At 36.5% G+C, this 25,749-nt stretch overlaps 1 protein-coding gene across 1 annotated transcript; it reads left to right on the plus strand.

Annotated features, from left to right (window-relative positions):
* Positions 1-15,527: 15,527 nt before the first annotated feature.
* LOC127556979 (probable E3 ubiquitin-protein ligase TRIML1) lies at positions 15,528-17,088 on the plus strand. The gene has a single exon (XM_051990482.1). It carries the CDS (start codon positions 15,528-15,530, stop codon positions 16,908-16,910), a length of 1,383 nt encoding a protein of 460 aa, XP_051846442.1. The 3' UTR covers positions 16,911-17,088.
* Positions 17,089-25,749: the final 8,661 nt, after the last annotated feature.

The following is a 25,749-nucleotide window of genomic DNA, read 5'->3' on the forward strand; positions in this document are numbered from 1 at the left end:
TGAATTGGATATTTTAATGATGAGTGTTTAGCACAGTTTCTGGCACATACTAAACATTCAAAGAGTTATCTTTGATTCATCCACTTAGATTCATTGGAGACATGGAGCCATTATTGTTTGAATGAGTTGCCAAAAGAATGGTTCAGACTTTTGCATGACCAGCAGAAAACATTATCAAAAAAGCCAATGTATCTAAATACAAAGGTTATAATAATTAATTTCATTAAAAGTTGTAGTTTAAACCCTTCTGGAATATATTTACTATCAAATGGTAGAATATTGGGTAAAATAGCATTCAAGTCATTTGTGGAAGGATAATGGAAAGCAAAGAACTAGAAGAAATCATTCTAGGCCATCATCACAAAACACTTATTGCAAGGCCCAAAGAGGTATCAAGAAATCCTTACGAATACACAATTTAATTGAAACTAGAAAAATCAATATATGATCTCATGTCTTTTGACTCTGTACCCATTAATTTAAACTTTCCATTGGAAAGTTTTTTTTTTTTTGATTTGATTTTTTTATTTCTCAATAGACTCTTCTGGCATCCAGACATCACCTCTTGTCCTAAAAGAGTGAGTCCTTTTCAAACACAAGTTTTCCCAATGGTATCTTTTATTTTACCTCTTCTAAAGATCTTTATCTATAAAAGTTATATGATACCCTTGAAACACTGACTGTACACTTCTCCATTGCCTTCTGGATAACTGATATTATAAATTACAGATTCTTATGATCATCAGAGGAAGGAACTTTCAATTTAATGTAATCATTTCATAGATGAATAAACTGAGGTAGGAGTGGTTTTATGTGAATTGAGAGAAGGAAGAAAATAAGTAAATATATAAAACATTCTATGTGCCGAGCACTATGCTAGGCACTTTTAAAAAATGTCTCATTCGATTGTTACAACAATCCTGAGAGATATTTACAGACTTCACCAGATGCATAATAGATTCTACTCCAGCCTTTTACCTTTACTCTGTATGTATCTCCCTGCTTTAAATGTGTTTCTGTAAACAACATATTTTAGGATTCTGACTTTTGATCCAGTTGCTATCCACCTCTGCTTTATGGGAGAGTTCATCCCATTCACATTTATGGTTAAAATGACTAGTTCTGTATTTCCTGCCATCTTGTTATCCCCAGATTATGTTTTCCTTTTACTTGCTCCCCCCTACCTCTCTTTCTCAGTTTTAAACTTATGTGCCCCACTTGTATCACATTGTTCACCCTCTTTAGGATCCCTCCCCACCTTTGAATCTCTTCCCCTTTCTTGTACCCTTCTCTTATTACTTTTTTTTCTTTTCCCTTTTCCTCTCCACCTTTTTAATGAGGTGAGAAAGGATTTTCTTTAAAACAAGTATGTCAATTATTTTCTCTTTGAGCCAACTCTGATAAGAGTAAGATTCACACAATTTTCCTCCCCCTCTCTGAGTTTCCTCAGATATGCTAAGTTTCCTTTGCCTCTTCATGGGATGTAGTTTCCCTCTTTTTATCCCCCGCTTTCCCCCTTTTCTGACATTATCTCTTTTCCATTTCTACTTCCCTTTTTTATGTTATATCAGTAAAATCAAATTATACATGTAGTCTTTTTATATATCCACAACAGAAATACAATTCTCAAGAGTTGCTTTTACCTTTTCTGCATCTATTAAGTCCTATGGTTGGAGATCAAATTTTTTATTTAGTTCTATTTTTTTTTTCCTTAGGAAAAAAATGGAATTCATTTGTTTCATTAAATATCCATCTTCTTCCCTGGAAGAAAATACTCAGCTTAGCTGGGTAGTTTACTCTTGGCTGCATTCCAAGTTGTTTTGCTTTCAGAATATCAGATTCCAGGACCTTCAGTTCTTTAATGTGGAGGCAGCCAGATCTTGGGTGATCCTTATTGTGGCACCTTGGTATTTAAATTGTTTTTTTCTGGCTGCTTGTAATATTTTATCCTTAATCTGAAATTTGGCCACAATATTCATAGGTGTGAATCTTGCAGAACTATATTAAGTACTAAGTACATGTACTGAAATAGAGAACTATTAATCACCATGTTTAACTAGATCACTCTTGTCTTATCAATTCCATTGACTTAGCATCTTGTAAGAATCCTTGTTTTAAGTACAAGAGTTCTGGTCCATAACACATATACAATAATTTATTCAGCCATTCTCCAATTGAGGGGCATCCATTCAGTTACTAGTTTCTTGCTATTACAAAAGAGCTGCCACAAACATTTTTGCACATGTGGGTCCCTTTTCCTTCTCTAAGACCTCCTTGGGATATAAGCCCAGCAAAAACACTGCTGGATCAAAGAGTTTGATACAGTTTAATAACTTTTTGAGCACAGTTCCAAACTGCTCTCCAGAATTGTTGCATCCATTCACAATTCCATCAATAACATATTAATGTCACAGTTTTTTTTTCCATATCCCCTCCAATATTCATCATTATCTTTTATTGTCATCTTTGCCAGTCTGAGAAGTGTGTAGAGACAATTATTTTCGCAACTCTATTCAAAGTATGCATGTTTTGTCTCTCTAATTATTCTTTCTTTGCTCTCTTGCTTTTTCCTACTCTTTTCTTCTTTTGGCTCTTCACTAATTTCTTTCTTTAATTCCATCTTGTTCTTACCCATTTTACTTTTTCCTCCCATTTTTTCTTTCTTTGTTACTTAGTTCATTGTTCTAATAGACTGCTAATTTTTTTGTTTATTTTTTACTTCTAAGTTAACACTTTTAATTTTCCTTCTCTTTGTTATCCAGGAACATCCAAGAATTAGTAGAAGTTCCATGGGGGGAGGAGGAAGGGAGGAATAGAATTGGTCATCAATTTATAGTAAGTTCATATATATGATATTTGTGCCTATTTTAAATTATGCTTCTAGACAAAATATTACTTAAAAATTCTTTATATCATGTGAATTATATCTATTATAGGGATGCAATAAATGTAAACTGCTAAACCAATGCCAGGGAGATGGAACCAAAGTAATTACAACCTCATCTCTGAATGATTCAGATAGAATTCTTCAGGTTTTTTAATGTTTAACTATAAATAATGATTATAAAGGTAACTGGCCAATACTTATGAAACATTTTTTAACCCTCGAAAATATTATTTGTATCCAGTTTCCACTGCTTTTAATTTCTTCAGCTCAGAAGTGGTTATGAAGGCATATGTTGCTGGCTGTTAATCACTTTAGCAGATTGCTGTTTAAAAGCACTTTCAGTTCTCTTTGTTTGTGAGCTGGCTCACAGTATGAAATGAGAAATGATGAGGATCAGGCCATTGCAAGCCTGTGGTTGGCCTCTCTGGAGGTAAGGATGCATGCATTCAGAGGGGTTGCATCAGACTTATTGTAGATAAGCTTTCATTGCATTTACAGAAGAATAGAAAATAAGACTTTTTTTACTTGCTCACATCAGTTATTTTTTCATAACTATGTGGATGCCATAATTACATTCTACTCTGTGCTTAAAGGCATTTCAGATTCTGCTTTGTGTTAAATAATATCCCTTTTTTATTGTGAGAATTGAAGACTACCTACACTGAGGAGATACTGAGGATTAACTGGGCAAATGAATGATCACTTTTGGTGTAGAAAAAAAGAAAATTAAAAAGGAAACACAATAAATAGTTAGAACTGTGAAAAGCTTTTCTGATAGAGGTTTTTTGTTTTTGTTTTTTTTTTTTTTTTTTTTTTTTGGTACCAGGGGAGGAAAAAAGGGTATGTTGAGGGTGATATTGGAATCTGAGATTGTCCATTGAAGTCCTATGTTGGACCACTCTCCTGTATATAGGTATAAAGATTCTCTAAGCATTCCTGAAAAGAACAGGACATAAAGAGCCACAAAAAGACAATGACATCTGCAATAATGTAGATATTTTTCTACTATTAGCACAGAATCATACTAATCTTTCCTAATTTTACTAAGATTGCAGAATGTAAAAGAATAAATTTAAGATTCTTTCCATTATTTCCCAAAAACTTTGCTTGGGGGAATAATAAATAATACATATGTGTATTCATATTTATGTACATATTTTATGCAAATGCCCAAAATGCATAAGTGCCTTTATACATACATATAATGCATTGCATACATGTCTATGTTCAAATAAGGATTTGTGTATTTGTTTACATGTGTGTATACATATATTATTAGCAGAAGTCTTTTTGAGCCATCCACTGCATTTCAAATTTCTTTTTTTTTTTTTTTTTGATATTTCATATAGTAACAACATCAATATCTCATTATTGTTCAAGTTCTTATAGGTAGGTGACTATGGTTATTAAATTTGACTCAAAACTGGTTACAATAGTTCTCCAGTGGCTCTGCTAAGTACATAAACCCCCCTTTGTTACTTTGATTAATCAAGTCACCTAGGTTTATAAATTGATGAAATAAGCAGCCACTTTGACTGCATGAAATCTGAAGATCATTGGGAACACACACATGGGGAATATATTGAGAACTCACCCTGCCTGAATTCCTACTATTAGCGATATATTTCTTCAAATGACAAGTTCCTAATTAGCAAGCTTTACATTCCCCCTCTAAAATGTAGCATAGCTCTAGGTGATAACATAGATCTGTATTACTCCTAAATCATACAAGGAAAATTTATTTCCTTCAATGACTCTCTGAGTTTTGAGATATCTGATTTTCATGTATCCTAAAAATAAAATGTTTTTTTAAATCTGTTGTATTTTTCTCCAACTTATTCCTCTTTCCAATCTCATTCACTTAACTGCAGATTTCATACATGAGGCTTTGTATTATATCCTGACTTAGGACAATTTAAACTATGTTATCCATAAATAAATAAAAATTGGGAATCGGTTCATTCACAAAAAATAAAATAAATTATACACACACACACACACACACACACATATATAATTTTGGAATTATGCAATTCATTTCAAGTCAAGGATCCTTTATTAATTTCTTCTAATGTTCCAAGTCCATACTGAAATATTTTATGTTCTCAAGGAGTTTACATTATGCTGAAGGGATTCATAATGAAATATATCAATGCAAAACATATACAAAGTAAACCCTAAGTAATTTGGACTGTGGGGATGACTAACAACAGGAGGATTAGCAAAAGTTGACTAGAGGAGATGACTTGGGAGTTGTGTTATGAACAAAGCCAAGGATTCCAAAGTGAAATATTTATATGTGTATGCATGCATGCCTATATGTATTTATTATGGATACAAATATCTATATCTACTTTTATACATGTAACATATGCCTATAGACATATCTGCATAAACTCAATTTAAATAATGCCCCTATCACCTGGGTGACATTAAGGAACTAATTAATCTCTCTTGATCACTGTTTCCTTTTCTGAAAAGTCAAATAAGCTAGAGTCCTTTCCATCTTAAATTTAATAATTATATTGTAATAAATGACACTGACATGATTGATGAGTATAGAAAAAATAAAATCCTACATGCAGAGCAATAAAATAATAATAAAGCTTATATTGGTTCTGTTGGCTCACGATATCACAGTCAAATGTCTTATGACATATGCCAAAGCTTATTAAACTATGGATCACAATCCCACATAGAGTTATGTAACTGAATTTTGTAGGGCCAAAATTATGATATTTTATGATAAATATTTGATTTGCATACATCTTTTATGTACCTATATATCTGATTTTCAGTAAAACTTTCTAGGTAAAAAGTTGCTGCAAGTGGAAAAAGGTTAAGTTCTGGCATCCTAATATCTACTCACTCTCTAGATTGGTTATATTACTAGAAGTCTAAACTCCTAGGAATCATTACTACATTATTTTAATACTCTGGCTTTCTCCAGGACCAAGAGGTAACCTTTTTGAGCAAAAATAAGATCTTTTTACTCCCCAAACTATCTCATTAACTCCTATCTATTTATAAAACAAACCCTCAAAATAATTGTTCTTTTAGATAGTCATATCTAGCCATAGTCATAGCATATATTTGCTTAACAACAAAAACAACTCCTTTCCAACCTACATTGCCTATGAAACTAATAGCCCTTCTCAGCATACTTCCATCTCCAAGTATTTAAAAATCTCTTTAAAATATTGCTTTTAGCCATAAAACAAGTATATGAAAATGATCTAAAACACCACATAGTGCTCACCATGGTCTTCTACTTCTTTGGCACCCTTGAAACAGTTTTCTCTAACATTCACATTTTTTTTTCATTTTTAAAATGACATAATAAATCCTTCTCTGCAACTTTAAAATATGAAACTCAAACTGATCCTACACAAGTGAAGTAATGCTCTACATTGTTCAAAAGGAGATCTGAGTCTTTCTATTTATGTCAGGGCTTTTTTTATGTTTCAAATGGTTCAAATCTCTTCTGAAAACCATTTCTACATAGATATATGTTAGCCATTTTATTAAGTTTATTTTTTCTACTCCTTTTAGGTACTAAAATGTACTTTCATAACAGTGTCAATATCTCACATGATTTGACAATTAAAATTGATCTTCCCTTTTACACATCTATTTTTCTTATTCTTTTCATCATGGAATCAGCCCATATGTAGAGTTTTAAAAGGATGAAACACCTTACACTATAATCTGTTAAGACATTGGAATACCTTACGTGATTTATCATTATTTCTTCCTGGTTTTTGCCTGCTTCATGTCAATACTAGTATATCATTGAACAAAGATCTCCATAGCTATATAAATCATAACTTTAAGATACAGCTGTAAAAAAGAGAAGTCCTTCAAGGAAATAGTTTGGTCTAAGTCAAATGTATTATTTGTAAAAAATAAATAAATAAATAAATAAACAATAGACCCTACAGAATCATATATTCTCTCCGATAATGAGATCACAAAAGTGTGTTTTGTGTGTGTGTGTGTGTGTGTGTGTGTGTGTGTGTGTGTGTAGCTGGTATACATGTCTGCACTGGCTGGGAACATAATGATTCTTTTTCCCTTCCTCCATAAAACCACTATTAATTTCTTTTTAGATATTTACTCCCCCAGAAAATACATTTCCTTTGTAATAACTTTTAAAATTCTATCTCTAAGTCTCATCAATGAGACAAAAGAAAGACCTGAATTCAAATACAATCTCAGATATTTCCTAGTTATGTCACCATGCATAAGTCACCTAACTTCTAATTACTTGACAAAAATAAAGGCACTGATACACTAAACAACATAATGGCAAACCACTCCAGAATCTTTGACAAGAAAACCCTCTAGACAGCATTAGTATGCACTAGTTCACAAGGTCACAATCAGTTGGACAAGACTGAATAACAACAAAAAGTGCCATTAAAAAGCCCAGATTTCTTTCTGAGCACATAACCAGGTCACACCCTCCCTATCAATTCATTCTTGTAAATAGTACTTCCTCAGAAAGTACTTATAATTCCTGGGTGGTGTAGCTCTAAAGTGGTCTTTCCATTATGATCTCTTATTTTAAATGCAAATCTATTCTTTTTCTTACCTATTTTTTTCTTCTATTTTCATCTATATGGAAAGACTCTAGAGCATCTAGAAACCTAAATTTCATTCCAAGGCTTACATTTGGCATTATTTGCTGAGAGTATAGACTTTTCAATTATCTTGTTAAATGCTATTTTTCAAACTTAACACTTGGTGAAAAGAAGCTCTTCATTGGTTCCTTTTAGCTTCCTTGCTATAGTAATTACTTTGCTTCAGTTAAACTTCTTTTTTTTTTGTTGGGGGGGGGGAGGGAAGGGAATTATTTTATAGATACCAAAGTCACTTTATAATGCTTCCTTCCATTTACCCATTTACCCTCTAATAGAGATTTTCTCCCTAACAAAATTTAAACAAAAATAAATAACACATGGGCAATATTTGGCAATATAGTTCTCATTTGCCATATATAGAAGTGGGAGGCAGGTTTCATCAGGATTATTTTGAAATTATGGTTGTTATTTATTTTAATTTGATATATATTAATTAAATGTCTCAAAGATATGCCAGTCATCATAGTCAGGTCTTTACTTTTGTTCATTTCCCTACTTTTAGAATTAGTTATTTCTTTAAACATGTCAGAATGGAGTTGCACATAATGTCTTTTCATCTGTATAATTTTTTTTTTCTTAATTTGATATCCAGTCTGATTTTTCTATAAGTTTTTGATGATTTAACACAAGAAGTTAACTCTATTGGAATCTTAGTAGATAGATAGATAGATAGATAGATAGATAGATAGATAGATATTATTTGTTAAGGTGGAATTAAGTTTATTATTTTCTATGCTATATGATATTTATTCATTTAAAAAAGCATTTGTTTAATCCCTGCTATAAGTCAAGTATTCATTAAGTGATGGAAATATGTAGACAAATATGAAACATTTTTGGTTTCAATAAATTTACCTGACTGATATGGAGTGCCTTCAGAATCTTTTATTGAATCAGTTAACCAATTGATGTATTCATGTTAGAATACTAGTGTTAACTCAACTTGAAACAAGTTTAACTGAACAACTTTAAACAAGTTAATTGAATCTCCCTCCCATACTTTTGAACTCCAATGAGTACTTAAATACTTCTTGTTTATATGAGCTCTCTAAAGCTGTGAACACAAGCATTGTTTCTATCAGTTACACTTAGTACCTTGTTTCTTCTGGCCCATAACATCTCCTTGTAAGATCAGATTAATCATACTGAATCAAGCTAAATTAGATAATTATTGTCTCTATCAATTCTAATGACTTAACACTTTGTAAGGATTCCAACAGATTAATGAACATTTCTAAAGTATCATAATTTATTTGACACTATGTTAGACATTGTAGATAAAAGCAGAAAAAGTTAAACATTCCTTACTCTATTTTTTCATTCTAATTTTGATAAGAACATAAAAAAGAAATTCAAAAATATATATGTACATATACACATATATATTGTGTTGTACATGTATGGGGCATGTGTACATGATAAATGACAAGTTAATTGTGCATATGTGGTATGAAGTTACTATATATAATCTATATTTCACATATACATATATATGCATACAGATTTATATTACAAATACAATACATGATGCCATTTTATATTATGTGTCACATTATACAATATATGTATGTATATTTACACATATGTAAGTTTCCATATATATTATATATATATATTATACACATGTATGTAAATATGAATACACATAGATAATTTGTGGAGAACAGCTGTGAGGCTTCTCACTTGTATTAAGGTGTCTGACATGTTTCATTTTTTATCCCATTTTTTGGCAATGAGGTCTTCATCCTCACCTGTTTTCCATTCATTTAATGGCAATGTCTTTATGCCTCCTGATTTCATTTATAATAGATAGTGAGAGAAACTGAACCTGGAATTTAATATTTTGTAGAAAATATCTAGATAAGTGAAATTTTCTTTACCAAAAGTAAGTCATCTCTGGCTCCATGAAATCATTTTCTAAAAATTCCCTAAACCAAAAAAATAAAATGATTTGTCCAAATCATTCAATAGATACATGTTAGAATTACAACTTGTATCCATTCTTCCTAACTCTCAAGTTACTATTTCATGCTGCCTGTCTCCAACAGTTAATCAATTTGGCAGTGGTTGAAGAGCTTACATGTTAAGTACTAAAAGTGAATTAATGATTTCATGTTTAAGGATTCTGTGTTTGTGTGTATGTATATATTCTCCAACCTAAAAAAAAAAAAAAACCAAAAAACAACAACAAAAAAAACTATTACTACATCACTTTGTAATCATATAGGACCCTGTATGTTGTTTTTCAATTTTATAATGTGTTCTCGAAGAAAAATATCCCACAATTTTCCAACTTCATGAGTCATTCATAAGCTGTTTTTTTTTTTTTTTCAAATAACAGATACAGAGAACTTTGCTAGGCACTTACTCAAAGTTTTGCAATTTTGTAAAACTTGGCCAAGCTTATGTTCTATTATCCTAGCTTTCCCGAATATGTTACAATAACCAAGAGGAATCATCAGACCAGAACTTCTGCGACAAGCAGTGCAGGTGCCCAAAGATATAATTCTTTTGATTGATACACATTGTTATGTCATCCAGTAGCCACTTTTAAAAATCCCATAAAGGGAAAAGAAACTTGAAATTGAAGCCAAATATTGTAATGAGTTTAAAATATCATTCCAATAGAAGTTTATTGGACACTTTTCAAACCTCAGTCAGTAGCTGCCAAGTTCTCTTGTGATTTGGTGTTGATGGCTCCATTTTTGTTGCCCTGATATCTATCTCTCTGTTAGTATATATAGCTCATCATCCTTGGGAAATCTTCATAGTCCTCAGTGGGCACAAATGGCTTTATTAGACTAAGCTGACCAATATAGGATTCCCTGAAGTGCTGAATTCTGGAATCATTCAAGGATTGGCTGGTTCTGACTAAGATTGAGATAACTAGATAGTCTACAAGAAAAAAGAACAGACTTTCCCATTTCTAGCTAATTCTGTAACTTTGATAATGCTGCCACCATGAGTTTTAAAGACACAAATGGCACTCTGGCAGCTATTGTCAGCAATGACAATGAGAATGAGAAAGCTTAGCTAAAGATGTAGCAGGGCAAATTGTGGGAGAACAGAAGGACAACCATGATATATGTGACTGAAACGTGAGTCTATGTTCCTCGATATAGAGAAGGAAATTCTCCAGGAAGCTTTTGGGCATGGCATATATTGCCCTTGCAGTTTTCTGACATCAGTAACCTACCTGCCAAAGAATCTTTAAAAATTTCAGTCTGTGTATTTTCAAAGGGTTGATTTTATTCTAGGCATATATACTGACTCTGTATACCAGCTCATTTATAGATTCATAACTTCCCAAAATATCACTACTTGTATAGTCATTGAAAAAAAAGAGGATAGTATTTATTTTTTTTTTTTATCTCCTTCACATCCAATTATATCACTTCCCTTTCTTCTGGCAATTGCCATTCATTAAAAAATTGTAGATGGAATTAGAATCAGAGAGATGGAGACAGAAAAACATAGATACAGATAGATAAAAAGTTGGAAACAAAAAGAGCTAAAGAGATAGAGAAAGAAAGATGGAGATTAAGAAAGAGAACAACTCAATCAAATTAAAGCTTCAACTGGGATTTGACAGAACATGCAACACGCTACGTCACAACTATCTCTCTTTAAAAAGAACACCAGCAAAGTGATATAATCTCTTTTCTTTTTAAGGCCCAACTTTGATTATTATATTCGCACAGTATTCCAGTTTTTCTTGTAATGCTTACTCCCATTTATATTTTGGGGTTTTTAAAGTTTGTTTTGTGTTTTGGTAATAATTTTGTATGTTGTTTTCATGATTCTGCTTACTTTACTCTATGTCAGTTCATACCAATCTTCCTGTATTTCTTTGATAGTTTTTGTACTCACTGTTCTTTATTGTTTGATTACATTCAAATTTCACAATTTCCTAATTGCCCTATCAATAGTCAGGTACCATGTTTCTAATTCACTGGTAGATGAAAAAGAAATAAGCATTTATATAATATGTACTACTTGTCAGACACTGTGCTAAGCACTTCACACATATATCATTTAGTGTACACAGAAAGATGCAATCTATTATATTATACATGCTTTTATGCTCAATCCTATGTGGTTTTTCAGTCATTTTGATCATTCCTGACCCTTTTTGACCTGCTTTGTGGTTTTCTTGGCCATGATATTAATGTGTTTTGCCATTTTCTTTTCCAGCTCATTGACAGAAGATGAGATTGAGGGAAACAGGGTTAAGTGACTTGGTCAGGATCATATAGCAATAAGTATTTGATAACTAGATTGAAAGTTAAGACTCACTGACTGTAGGGTCCAGTACTATATCTACTGTACTATCTACCTGCCTATAGCTGGTACTGCAAAATAAGATGCCATCATTTTTTTTTTCAAAATAATAGCATTTTTTATTTTCAAATTACTTGCAAAGATAATTTTCAAAATCCACCTTTGTAAAACCTTGTTTTCCAAATTTTTCTCCCTCTCTTCCTAGCACACCTTCCCTAGATAGCAAGTAATCCAATATATGATAAAATCTATACAAATGTTGAAATATGTATACAAAAGCAATATGTAAACAAAAGCAAATAAACAACAACAAAAAAGGTGAAAATATTATATTGTGATCAATTTTCACTCCCCACAGTCCTATCTCTGGATGCATATGGATCTTTTCATCACAAGTATTTTGGAAGTAACCTGAATCACATCATTGTTGATAAGAAACACATCCATCAGAATTCATCATCAACAATTTTTGTTGTTGGTGTATTACCTGTTCTCCTGGTTCTATTCATTTCACTTGGCATTGGTTCATGTAAGTCTCTCCAAGATTCTCAAATCATCCTGCTTCTTTTTTTTTTTTAGAACAATAATATTCCATAACATTAATATACCTTATCTTATTCAACCATTCTCCAGTTTACATGCACTCAATTTCCAGTTTCTTGACACTGCAAAAAGGGCTTTTATATCTTTTCTTAACTGTATCTATCATGCGGGTAGTGGGGGGATTAAAGGAAGATATGTGTGTATGTGTGTGTATATAATCTACATATGTATATATAAATATATCCTTTCTTAACTACAATCTGCTTGGGAATGGTAAAAGAGATGAAAGGGTTGAAAAGAAATAAAGTAAAAAAGGGTATAGCAGAGAATAAAAGAACAATTTACAAGAAAGTAAGGAAAAGAACTCATAAATATAAAGTCTTCTACGAATATTTATACTTTCTTCAACTGGTATTAATTCTCATATATTTTGAATCCTCCCTGATGTTCTGCTGAGCACATGGTAATGTTCTCTTTTCTTTTGTTTCATTTTGTTTTGTGTTGTTTTTCTATGTTGTTGTTGTTATTATTATTATTATTATTATTATGTTTCTTCAAATAAAATAAATGTTGAAAAACCTCAATGTTTTCATAGCATTCTCCTCAGGTACACAGGAACCTGTATTCAAAAGGAGCCAGTCAGAGGTGAGAATTCAGAAGGCTTAGGGCTGCCACTACCAGGAAAGATTAACAAGTTGCAAGGAAGCATTGCAGCCCTGGGGAATTCACAACTTCTTTGGGAGGCCCTAAAGGACACAGTTTTATAGCCTATTGGGCAGAGTTCCAAATTGCTCTCCAGAATGGTTGGATCATTTCACAACTCCACCAACAATACATTAGTGTCCTAGTTTCCCCCCATCCTCTCCAACATCTATCATGGTCTTTTACTGCCATTTTTGTCATCTGAGATGCGTGAGGTGTTAACTCAGAGTCTTTTTAATTTGAAAATCTCTAACCAATAATGATTTAGAGAATTTTTTCATATGACTATAAATAACTTTAATTTCTTCATCTGAAAATTGTCTGTTCAAATCCTTTAACCATTTCTCAATTGTGGAATGACTTGTATTCTTATAAATTTGACACAGTTCTTTATGTAGTAGAAATAAGACCTTTATCAGAAACACTACTTATAAAATTTTCCCCTAGCTTTGAGCTTCCCCTTTAATCTTCTTTGTGTTGGTTTTGTTTATGCAAACCCTTTATGAAAAATGTAATCAAAATCAATTTTATAATTCGTAATGTTCTCTAGTTCTTTTTTGCCCATAAATTCCTTCCTTCTCCAAAGGTCTGAGAAATAGACTGTGCCTGGCTCTTCTAATTTGCCTATAATATCACCTTTAATCCTCAATTCATGTACCCATGTTCACATTATTTTGGTTTGAGTGTGCAAAGTAGGTCTATGCCAAGTTTCTGATATTATTTTTCCATTTTCCTAGCAACTTTTGTGAAATAGTGAGTTTGTATCCCATATTACCATAGTCATTGATTACTGTGTCATGTGTCTCTAACTTATTCCATTCTTAGCCAATACCGTATATTTTTGATGACAGCTGCTTTATAACAGAATTTTAGGTGGTTGCTGCTAGGCCACTACTCCTTGTATTTTCCCCATTCATTAATTCCCTTGATTGAACTTTTGCTCTTTTCCTAACATGCCCAATTCATTGATCTTCTTTCTTCATTTTAGTCATGTAATTATTTAGAGATATAAAATTTCCCCCAAGGAATGATTTGTCTGTATCTCATAGGTTTTGGTATGTTGTCTTATTTTTGTCATTCTCTTGGATTAAATTATTGGTTGTCTCTATGATTTGTTGTTTGGCCTACCACATTCTTTAGAATTAGAATATCTAACTTCCAATTGGTTTTTAGTCCATCTTTCCCTGGCTCTTTATTGAAAGCCATATTGTATAATTTTGGTACAATTGTCTGAAAAGGAAGAATTTATTATTTCTGCTTTTCTACATTTGATTGTGAAGTTTTTTTGCCCAAATACATGGTTAATTGATTGCATTTCCTTGTCCCTTAACAAGATAAAGTTTCCATACTTAAGTGTTTTAATTAGATCCCATTTGGAAAAGAATGGGAAATGGGGGGAGGGGAGGAAATGAAATATTCTCAGAAGAGTGAAAATCCACTAAGGTTTTATCTGGTAGTTTATACTTATAAAAATTTAAATTAATTGCTCTGTATGCTGAATTATTATTTTTTTACTGAGGCAATTGGGGTTAAGTGACTTGTCCAAGGTCACACAGCTAGGAAGTATTAAGTGTCTTAAGCCAAATTTGAACTCAGGTCCTCCTGACTTTAGGACTAGTGCTGTATCCACTGTGTCACCTATCTGTCCCTGAATTATTTTTAAAAATAAATTACATGATTAATTTGGAAATATGTTTTACATGTTTGCACATGTATGATCAATATCAGCTTGCTTACTGTCTCAGGGAGGGAGGAGGTTAGGGAGGAAGACAAAATTTGTAACTCAAAAAACATGAATGCCAAAATTTGATTTTTACAATCAATTATGAAAAAAATAAAATATTTGAAAAATGTATTATAATTCTTAAAATAAGAAACAACTCTGTCATTATATATTTCATTTTAGCTTCTTTATTTATTTATTTATTTTGACATTTTTAATCAACTTTTGCCTACAGGAAGCCCCAGTATAAATCAGATTTGAAAATCCATTGAACCACACCTCCATGTTTTCATAGCAATCCCCCCCCCCCATCCCAGGGACAAAGGAAGTCATTGACTTTGGTTAAACCTTTTAATTAAAAGAGACCAAGCAAAGGTGTGAACTCTGAAGTCTAAGGGTGGCTACAACCAGCAAGAGTCAACAAGTTTCACTGCAGGATCCCAGACCTGAGGAATTCACACCTTCTGTGGGAGGGTGGGAGTAGCTCCTATAAAAGGAGAGTATCCATTGGCTCAAAAGCACTGCCGTCAGTGGAAGGGAAGTCTCTTCATCTGGTGGGCTATCTTCTATAAAAGGAGAGCATCCTTCTGCTCAAAAGCACTGCCTTCAGTGGAAGGGAAGTCTCTTCATCCGGCTGGACTACCTTCTATAAAAGGAGAGCATCCTTCTGCTCAAAAGCACTGCCTTCAGTGGAGGGGAAGTCTCTTCATCCAACTGCTACAGACCAGAGGTAAGTGAAGAGAGAATAATGGAGGCTGCTGGGAAACTTCTGGAGGAAATACAGAATGACATTACCTGTAGCATCTGCAGGGGCTACTTCTCTAAGCCTGTCACCATAGCATGTGGGCACACTTTTTGCAGAGAATGTGTCTCCTTGAGCTGGACAGTGGAAGCTTCAACTTCCTCCTGTCCTGAATGCAGGCAAGAGTACCAGAAGAGGGAGATCCCAGTAGTGAACAGGAGGCTAGCAGAGTTGACTGAGCTGGGCAAACAGTCCTCTTTCAGCCTTTTGCAGAGCACTCAAGGCCAGAGCCAATGTGTCCCTCACAAAAAACCCTTAAAGCTCTTCTGTGAAGATGATCAAACTTTACTCTGTACAGCATGTTGTGAAACCCCAGAGCATGGGCCTCATGAGATCCTTCCTACAAAAGAAGCTGCTCACTATTACAGGAAGAAGCTGCAGCGTGCGAGTCGCTTGAAGAAACATTTCAAGGAATATAATCAACTTCTTGATCAGGAGGAGAACACTGACTGGCCCATGATGCTCAAAATGCAATACTACAAAATCAGGAGATTACACAACATGAACAAGTTTGACTTTCTTCAAAGACTGTCTCAAGAGGAAAATGCTAATAAGGACAGAATAAGACAGCATATGCAAACTCTTCAGAACCTCATGGAAGAGCTGCAGGAAGTGGTCCATCTCGATCTGGATATGCTACACAATGCCAAACAACTGCTGAGAAGGAGTGAGATTGTGTTGTCCCAAAGCGCCAAAGCTGTCACCCCAGAATTGAAAGAATGCATCCTTCCTGGCCTAATAGAGTTGCTCAAGAAATATAAAGTGGAGCTCACATTGGATCCCATATCAGCTGACTCTTACATGATTGTTTCCGAGGATCTCAGGAGCGTGAAGGCTGAAGGAGACTGGGAGGAGGAGAAGGAGCCACCTAAGGACTTACCTTTCCATCGCGTCTTTGCTAAGCAGGTCTTCAGATCAGGTAAACAGTACTGGGAGGTAGATGTGACTCAACTACCTCAGTGGTCCCTGGGCATCTATGCTTCAGGCTTGGAGATAAAGGAGGACAGACACTGTTCCCCTGTGTACCTGCTTCGCTGTGTCAAAAAGGAAGAAGATTACTATTTACAGACTTATCCTAGATTATTGAACCATCGAGTGAAAGACCCAATGTGCAGGATTGGGGTGTACCTAGAAAGTTGCGCTGGAATTCTTGCCTTTTATAATGTTCTACAGAGATCTCTCATTTGCAGGTTCTACCCTATTTCCTTTGTAGAGACTGTTATTCCCTTCTTTTCACCTGGGCCGCCACTTCCAGGAACAAAGCCAGGACCCATGACTCTCTGTTCAGTGGACTCTCATATTTGTAATTGTTGCTACACAAGTCTCTGAGCATTTCTTCAGGGAAGAATTCTCAAGACACCCCCAGGCTCCAGAGCTGAAGACCTTCAATTTCCAGCCCTTCCTTGCAAGAGAATAAGTATTACCTACTTAGTGATGAAGAACAGACTCCATTGTCATCAACTGGAGACTTGACTTCTACCCTCTAAGCTGACTTGAATTTTTTTCAGTCCCATCTCCCCTGAAATTTCTGTAAACCTTTCTTTATGTTCTATTTGATACAAAAATGAAATAAATACCATGTTTTCTCAGGATGATGCTTATTTTTGTGGTTGTTCTTTCATTTTATTCCTGTCCCAAACTTTGTAACCCCATTTGGTTTCTTCTTGGCAAGAGTGACGAAGACATTTGCCATTTTCTTCTCCAGCCCATTTCATGGACTGATAAATAAGGTTAAAAATAACTTATCTGTCAGAGACCATGTCCTTGAAGACTGCCAGAGACCATGTCCTTGGACGCAGGAAACAAAGAGCTAAGATTAGCATACACCCTAAATTCCTGAAGATTAGATAAATGTGTGTCCCAAGAAATCGGTCATCTCCGCCCAAAATCTAGATAACAGTATACTCTAGGATTTCCGCCACACCTATGGTCCGACATTCTTCTCATTGTAACCCCCCACTCTGAAATCCTATTTAATTAAACTCTCTTCATTCATTAAACAGAGACATTCACCATCTTAAATCTTGAGTTGCCTCTCTGTCTCTCCGATCCTGTCCCCAAGCCGTAGGCTTTACAGACTGATTGTCTTACAGCACCTTTGCTCCCCTTCGGCCCTGGCTCCACTCGATGACCCACTGTTATTGTCCTGCCGGACAGGACAACTGGCGCCCAACGTGGGCCTCTAAGTGGACCTCGGCCCGACATCGCCCCCGAGCATTCCGGGAGAGAATTCACGGTCTCTACGGAACCCCCGTAAGGGTAGAGGTAAGTTTTCGCGATTGTCGGTACTATGGGATCGTATTTATCTAAAGAACAAATATTCCTTAAAGATCTTAAAGGAAATCTTAAGGAAAGAGGCATAAAAGTAAAAAAGAAGGACCTTATAAAATTCTTTATATACATAGATAAGGTCCATCCTTGGTTTATTATAAATGGCCCTGAAATACACCCCGGGAAATGGCAGAAGGTTGGCCGAGACCTAAAACGAGAAGGGCCAAACGTTGTAAATGTTTTCCCCCTCTGGGCATTAATTAATGAAGTCATTGAAGGAGCCTCTAACAACGGCAAGGTTCGGCAATTACCCCGGGTCCTCAGATAACTTGGGAAGACGCTGAGGGAAATAAGGGCACTGTCCGCCCTTACATAGTTCCTAATCTACCTATTAACCTATGGGGAAGAGATATTCTCTCACAAATGGGTATTATTATGTACAGCCCCAATTCTGTAGTCACAAGACAAATGCTAAGCCAGGGTTTTCTCCCTCAACAAGGATTAGGGAAAAATAACCAAGGTATCAATCAGCCTTTACAAGTACAGCCGTACCCTGGCCGTGCTGGCCTTGGTTTTCAGAACCATTTTTTATAAGGGCCACTGGTCCGCCCAGCCTGCAGGCGGATAAGATCAAAACACTCCAGTCTGGTTTGACCAGTGGCCCCTTTCCAAAGAAAATATGTTGCGCCGTCCATAGATCCTTTTCGCTTGAAATACCCCAAACCTGCCACTAGACCTTAACCCTAATTTCATTTAGGTACCCCAAAGCTAGACCTCAACATTTGGGGCACACTCAGAACCAATCTGGGTTTTGAGCTGTTCAGGCAGTATTCTTCCGGGAAGAATCTGCGTTCTTTCTTTGGTCTCACTCTATCTCTAAAGGTAGCGGGGAGAATATCTGTGTTCCGTCTCACTCTACTTCCATTTCAGGTGAAAAGGCTTCTTTGATCTAGACACTCCCCTGCCTCTAAAGTCTTTTCCTGGAGCAGATGCTTTGCTTGAAGAAACTCCCACTGACCAATTCCTTTGGAGAGAGAAAGGCCCTTCCTTTGCATATCAATGCATTTCTAATCTTTTTTTTCCTGTCACCAGATAGTCCTGCTCTCCAGCAGGAACTGTTGAGACACGAGAGGAAGTGTCTCTTTAACACCACCACAGACCAAAGAGTGGTCATGTGGCCGTTCTGGGGACCTTACCCTTCTCGGGGGTCCCAGGCCAGCGCTCTCTTTGCTCTGTTCTGGGGAGATAGCCGGAGAAACGTAAGAGGAGCTGTGTTTGAGCCCTTCTCCCACACCACTGTTAAGTGCAATGGAGTCTCTAATGGTCAGGCTGTAGCCACGAGGAGAAAGGTCAATGAATTGGGGTGAGTTTAGAGAATGTCTTTGCCCACGGCAGCTACTCCCTGGACAGGGGTAAGCAGTCTTCCCTTCAGGTTTTGCTCTCCCAGCAAGATTTAGGGACTTAGATGAGCTGCCCCGCCTTCAAGTTCCAGCGTGGAATCGCCAGAGGAGCCCTCGCCATTCAAGACGCACTGCGCTGGGTAAGATGGCATCTCTTCCTCCCCCACCCTCGTTCTGGCCTCTCCTCCCCCTTCTTACATGGAGTGGGGAGTGTAGAACTCGAGGCCTGGTTCGGACCTCTCCCATGTGGCTTGGCAACCTGCCGTTTAAATGCTCCTATCCTGTCCCTTCTTGGGGTTACTGTACAGTGGGGAGATTGGGGACTCAATCTAAATCTTCTCAAATCTCCGGGAAGGTTGTCACCAACTTTTAAAATAGAAATTTGCTAGCAATTTGGACAAGTGGGCCGCGCCCCTTCCAGACCTTTACCTGGCTCTTAAAGCCGCAGCTTCTAGCCCTCAGGACGTGTGCTCGTCCTATACATTTAAACGGGACTTAGTTTCCCTGATTTGGTCATCCTGCGTCTGTAGAAGCCTCAGAATTACGTTTTCGCACGCTCACAAGGCTGTCTACAAAGATGGGATTTTAAACTGCTCTCGGTTTTTTTCTTAGCCTCAGGGCAAAACTTAAAACTTTCTTAGCTGCTTATGGAGAGATAATCTAGGTAAGCCAGGCTAGGTCTGTTTGTCTCACACTTTCCTACCTAACCCTATAGGTGGGAACTCTTTTGCTCCTAATTTTCTTAGTCCTAAAACCTTTTGCTCTTAGCACACTTGGTTCTATTCTTTTCTGGATTGGCATTCTATGTCCCTGCCAACAAAAGGTTTTTTCCTGGGCTCCAACCCTGGCCAGGTTGCAGCTTCAAGAAAGACCTTTGGAATGATGGCTGGGAATGAAATTTCAGGTCAAGGCAAATTAAATTCTTTAAAAGATGGCTTTTTATTTCCTTTCTCTCCTCATTCCTTGACTGCAGCAAGAAATGAGTAAATGAGAGAAACTGAAGCCATTTAAGAATTCGGTGAATACCCTTAGGAAAGAAGTCTGCCTTTCCTGTGTGCTTTTCTATGTTCTCTAGACTTGTTCCCTGTTTTCCCTCCTCCATTCTTTGAGACGCTGAGGGACTAAGATGGGATAGTTTACCTTCCTACTTAGATGGTGTGTTTTCTAGAGGTATTGGGTAATTTGTAACTGAGTTATGCCTTAAAATTTTTGTCATCTCTGTTGGGCAATAAGTTATATGAAGTTTGGTTCAGTTACTTGTGAACTTCAAGATCTGTGTAATGTTAAATTTAAAACTATCTACTTAGATAAGAAAGATAGCTGTATAAGCTGTAAACCCTTTATTGTGATTCTTGAGAACTAGATTTTATCTGAAGTCCTTGATTAATGATAACTGATGTAGAAGATAAAATCCTTTGGGACTGCAGCTAATATTTGCTGGGAGTTTTGAGTTCAGGTGTGATTGCATAGACCAGAAGTAAAACTGCCTTAAGTAGCTATTGTAATTTGTGGCCACACTATGGTTGCTGCTAAACTTTTTTATTTCCTGGGGCTAGAGTTTCTTTATCTAAAGGTTTACTTCGCCCAAGTACTTGGGGCCGCTCCCACCTTGCCTTTTGAGAAAGATGACCGGCCTTTTACACTGTATGTTGATGGAAGGCAGGACTAGGCCCCTGACTTGCGGCTCAAATGCCCGGCCTAATTTGAGCTCGCTGGGAAACTCTTGCAGTCTTGGGGGGATTTGTCGCTCATAGGATGCTGTGAGGCCCTGAGTCTTAAACTCTAGGTCTCTGGACAGGTAGGCTTGGCTAGGCCTTCTAGGGTGACTGGAGTCAATTGGCGACAATTGGCGTGTTTGGGTGTTTTTGGAATTTAGATTCCGTCCAAATTCAATGGGTGTGGCCCAGTCCCAGCCAGCCCTTGCGGAGAGAAATGAGAAAAATGATCAGAGAATACCGGTAGATAGTCCCTTGGGAAACAAATTAAGTAATTGGAACAAACTGCCAAAATATAAAGGAAAAAGCAAGAAAAAGATGATAAGGTATTGCTACTTTGTCTGGGGTGACAAAGACATTGGTGGAGGCACTATTTGGCCTAAATTTGGCTCCTTGAAGATTGGGTGTGCCAAATACTGAATTTGTGTGTTAATAACAAAGAACCTGTTAATCCAGAGGAGGTTCTATATGCAGGACTATGGCTTTCCGGGGCTTCTATAATGCTGAGTAAGAGTCCAAGTGTAAAGGACACGAAGGAGGAAACTTTAAAGACCCAGCAATGGGACCCATTGTTATCTCTCAGTCCTCCATACTTATTCCCACCCCCAGAAGAAGCCATGGTTTTAGGAAAGGGAAGGTGAGGACTTAATCCCATCAGCTCCTCCGGGGCCCCTCAGGGCATGGGAGGATTTAATTCGATTGACCCCACCTGGACTCCAAAAAAGAGTCATTCTCCTCTTTAAGGAAGGAATTAGATCAAATTCAAAGAGATATCCGAAATTATCCTTTGCCGGGAAGTAAAACCCCAAGTCCTAAATTATATCCCTTAAGAGAGGTTCCTTCGGCCCAGGGAGGTATAGGATTTGTGAACGCTCCCCTGAGCACCACAGAAGTCAGGACCTTTAAGAAGGAAATGAGGTCCTTGATAGAAGACTATCACTGGGCTAACAGAACAGTTTTGATCAATTCATTGGAATTTGTCTCCTAGGACCTAACATGCTTCCTCCCAAACAGCTTGAAGGCGTTTGCAACCACACCATACCTGTCAACCTGACGTGGCAATATGTGGCCGCTCCTGACGGCTCTTATTTTGCCTGCTCTGCTGGCCTTACTACATTTCTGGATGCCCGATCTTTTATCAAAAAACACGATTACTGCGTTTCTGTCTTTCTCTTCCCTCATATTAATATATACCAGGCCGATGATTTCCTTGATATCTGGGAAAGAAAAAGTACTGGCAATTTCAGGACCAGAAGGGAACCCCTTACTGCATTAACCCTGACCGTCCTCCTTGGCCTAGGAGCGGTAGGAACGGGGACGGGTATAGCCTCCCTCATACAAAATGACAAACAATATTCCCAATTGAGCGCTGCTATAGATAAGGATTTACAGGAATTGCAAGCAGGACTTAAACACCTTAAAGACTCAGTAGCATCCTTAGCTGAAGTCGTCCTGCAAAACAGAAGAGGCTTAGACCTTCTCTTCTTACAACAAGGAGGTCTTTGTGCAGCCCTCAAGGAGGAATGCTGCTTTTATTCAGATAAACTTGGCCTTGTTAGGGACAGTCTGGAAAAAAGAAAACAGGAAAGAGTAAAAAATGAATCCTGGTATAAGAACTGGTTCTCCACTTCCCCCTTGCTATCCACTCTTCTCCCTAGTCTTCTCGGCCCTCTTGTGGGACTCCTTCTCCTCCTTTCTTTTGGCCCTTGGGCCTTTAATAAACTAACCACTTTCGTTAAATATCAAGTAGATTCTGCGATCACAAAAAGACACATCTTTTATCATCAGTTACGAGACCAAGACACCTTGGAACCTGAAGAGAAGATCGAACCACTCAAATTCACTGAACAGCTCCTGAAACAGACAGGGTGTCAACGATTGAGAAAATTGTTGTTCTCATGTTTTAAAAAATCTTGAATGTCATGGAATCTGTATAACTGTGTAGTCTGTCATATATGTTCCATGTTCTGTGTGGTTTGTCTGTTATGTTGTTATTTGGAAAACAACGTTGCAACTGTACATAGTAAATTGGAGCTCCATGTTTGTTTGTGTGTGTCTGTGTTAAAAGTTAAAATAAGCTTGTAAGAGATAAGGATTCAGCCTCTGTGTTGCAGACTTAGAAAATATCAAGAAGTTTGAAAAATCTCTCTCTCTCTCTGTCTGGCTGACTGCAGCAGTCTGTGAGAAAAAGGGAGAAAAGGGAAAGGAAGAATAAAAAAGAAAAAAAATAGATTGAAAGGGATTTGAAAGTTCGGAAAGTTATAATATAAACGAAACTTCTCTCTGAGGGTGGGGAATCCTGGAAAAAGCCCCTAATCTGTTTTTGCTGATTTAAAAGCTTTGTTAAGTTTTAAGAACTATGATTAAGGATAATTTGCATGTCTTTAAGGAAAAGCCTGCTAGAGTAAAGAACTATAAAATTCAAGCTTAGCCTGGCCTAGGCAATAAATAGCTCTAGAGATAAGATGATAATCGCTGTTAGAAAAAATGTGGTAGAAGAAAAAAAAAAAAACTTTTAAAAACAGCTGTATTACTTTGATTCAGTTTGTTACCTTCTGAAGGTTGTTAACACAAGTTAATACTTTAAAACCAGCTCTGCTAGACATGTGTGGATTTTTGGAGGTTTATTATTCACTATAGGGTTGAATCTTACAGGTTTTTGATGGGAAAAGGAAAGAGGAATGCAGGTGAGTTAGGAAGGACTGATTTGCAAGGGAAATTAAAGGTTCGATTGGTATCAGAAGGGTGAAAGAAAGACTTTTGGGAGTAGGTGAAGAGGTGGGGGAAGGAGTCACCCACCCCCACTGCCTTCTGCTACTTCACCAAAGGAGTATCTGGGAAGGAAAGTTCTTTAAGGAGATTGTTTAAGTATGTAGTCAGAAGGAAAGAGAAAGTTGGAAATGGGTGGATTTGGGAAGAAACCTGATATTGAGAAACTGATGGGTTAAATCTTGAAAAGGATCCCCATGTAGGAAATTGAGTGGGGAACCTGAAGGAAGTTTTTTCTAGGGGGTCAGGAGTGGGGGAAGGATGGCCATATGGAATCTTCTCTGCCCCTCACCTCCCTGAGTATGTTCCTGCCGCTTTTTTCTTAACTGATTTACAGCCAGTGCAGCAAACTGTGATTTTAAAGGACATGCTTATTTTTAGGTTAATTGATTGAATATTTGTTTCTTCATAAATGTTTTTTTTTTTGGTTAAAAGAAAATGGTCGTAAATGTGATCCATACTTTGGTCTGAGTATTTCTAAAAGTTTAATTGCTATGTTCTTGAATTCTTTTATGTGGAATTGGGTTTTTTGTATAAGTTTAAATTGATTGTATTGGGTCATTCTGAGGGTATTTAAAGGGCCTCTGAACATAATAGTTTTTTTTTCTTTGTCCTTTTGAAAATGTTTCTGTTATGGACAATATGCAATTTGGGATATTTTTCTATGTACTGGGTATTTTAAAAGCAAAATGATTTGTATGTATAAGATTCACTCATGTAACATCTACCTAGATATGATAATTGTTCTAAGTTGTGAACTTACTATGCTTTCTGTTATGATTTATAAGGATATGATAAATAATTGTTTAAGATTTATCCGAAATTTGATTTTGGAGGTAAAAGTTTTTGGGCCAATGTTATTCAGGAATTTCAAAGCTCCACCCTGTGATAGTTACTGGGACAATTGATTGATAAGCTGTTAAAACTCAACCGCTTATGTTATGTTAATTATGCTCTTGAATTTTTCCTTCTGTAACTGATCTCTCTGATCAGAGCAATGGTCAATAGAACTGTTACTGCAATTCAATTATGTCATGCCTTGCTATTTTCAGTCTGGTTATATGTAATCATTGTATCCTAAATGCTTGGGCAACTATTTCGCTTAGTCAACTGTCTGTTACTGGATATTTGTGTTTTGTTCCTTTAAGGTTTCTACATGATAAGTGGACAATTAACAAGGGTCTGTAAGACTGCAGCCGTTTGCTTGGCCTGTAAAGCAAACTCGTCTCGTCACATAGGAAACTGCTGGCCAATCCATTTTGGCCTCCTCATGTTTTGCAACAGTCTGGTGAACTGAGTCTTTCTATCTGAGACTGATCCAATCTTTATGTGTTAGATTTGTGTTTTTGTTTTAGATTTTGGTCAAATTACAGATATTGACTTGCTTCTGGAACCTGGATCAACTTTGATCAGCTTTGATTGTCACCACGGCACACACCCACTCTGCAAGGAATGAGAGCCTCCTATCACTTCACAGCCTGAAGCAGCAGTTTTAAAATGAGACCATGGACTTGATCCTGCATCGAGTGTACTTTGGACTGATATGAGGGACTTTGGGGATGGTTGATGACCGACTGTTAAACCTTACCTGGATCATCTATTACTGTGTGTTTAAGACTTGGGATGGGATTTGTTAAAACTATGTAATTATTGCTGTTATGTTTGAGGGCTTTGAAGGAAATGCTACTGTATTAGTCTGTTATGTATAGGGATTTTGATTTGCTCTTGGGATTTATATGGGGAATGGTCATTTGAAAAGGGGAGGTAGAGATAGAACATTGGGGAAACTGGTATATTTTTTCAATATACCTGAAAGAATGGGAACTCTTAGCTCCTATTCACTTTGCCTTAAGCACTTTTGCCCCACCTCCTCCTCATATCCATACAAGGTCTGGTCTCAGGTATTGCCCCCTCGCATTCAGTAGCTAAACTGTGGGTGAGCCAATGACGGGATTATTGTGGCCCCATATTTCAGGATCATCATACCCTCTGGCTGCAGGAACACCCAATGAC

The sequence above is a fragment of the Antechinus flavipes genome, chromosome 3 (genome assembly GCF_016432865.1).
Source record: "Antechinus flavipes isolate AdamAnt ecotype Samford, QLD, Australia chromosome 3, AdamAnt_v2, whole genome shotgun sequence".
Lineage (NCBI taxonomy): Eukaryota > Metazoa > Chordata > Mammalia > Dasyuromorphia > Dasyuridae > Antechinus > Antechinus flavipes.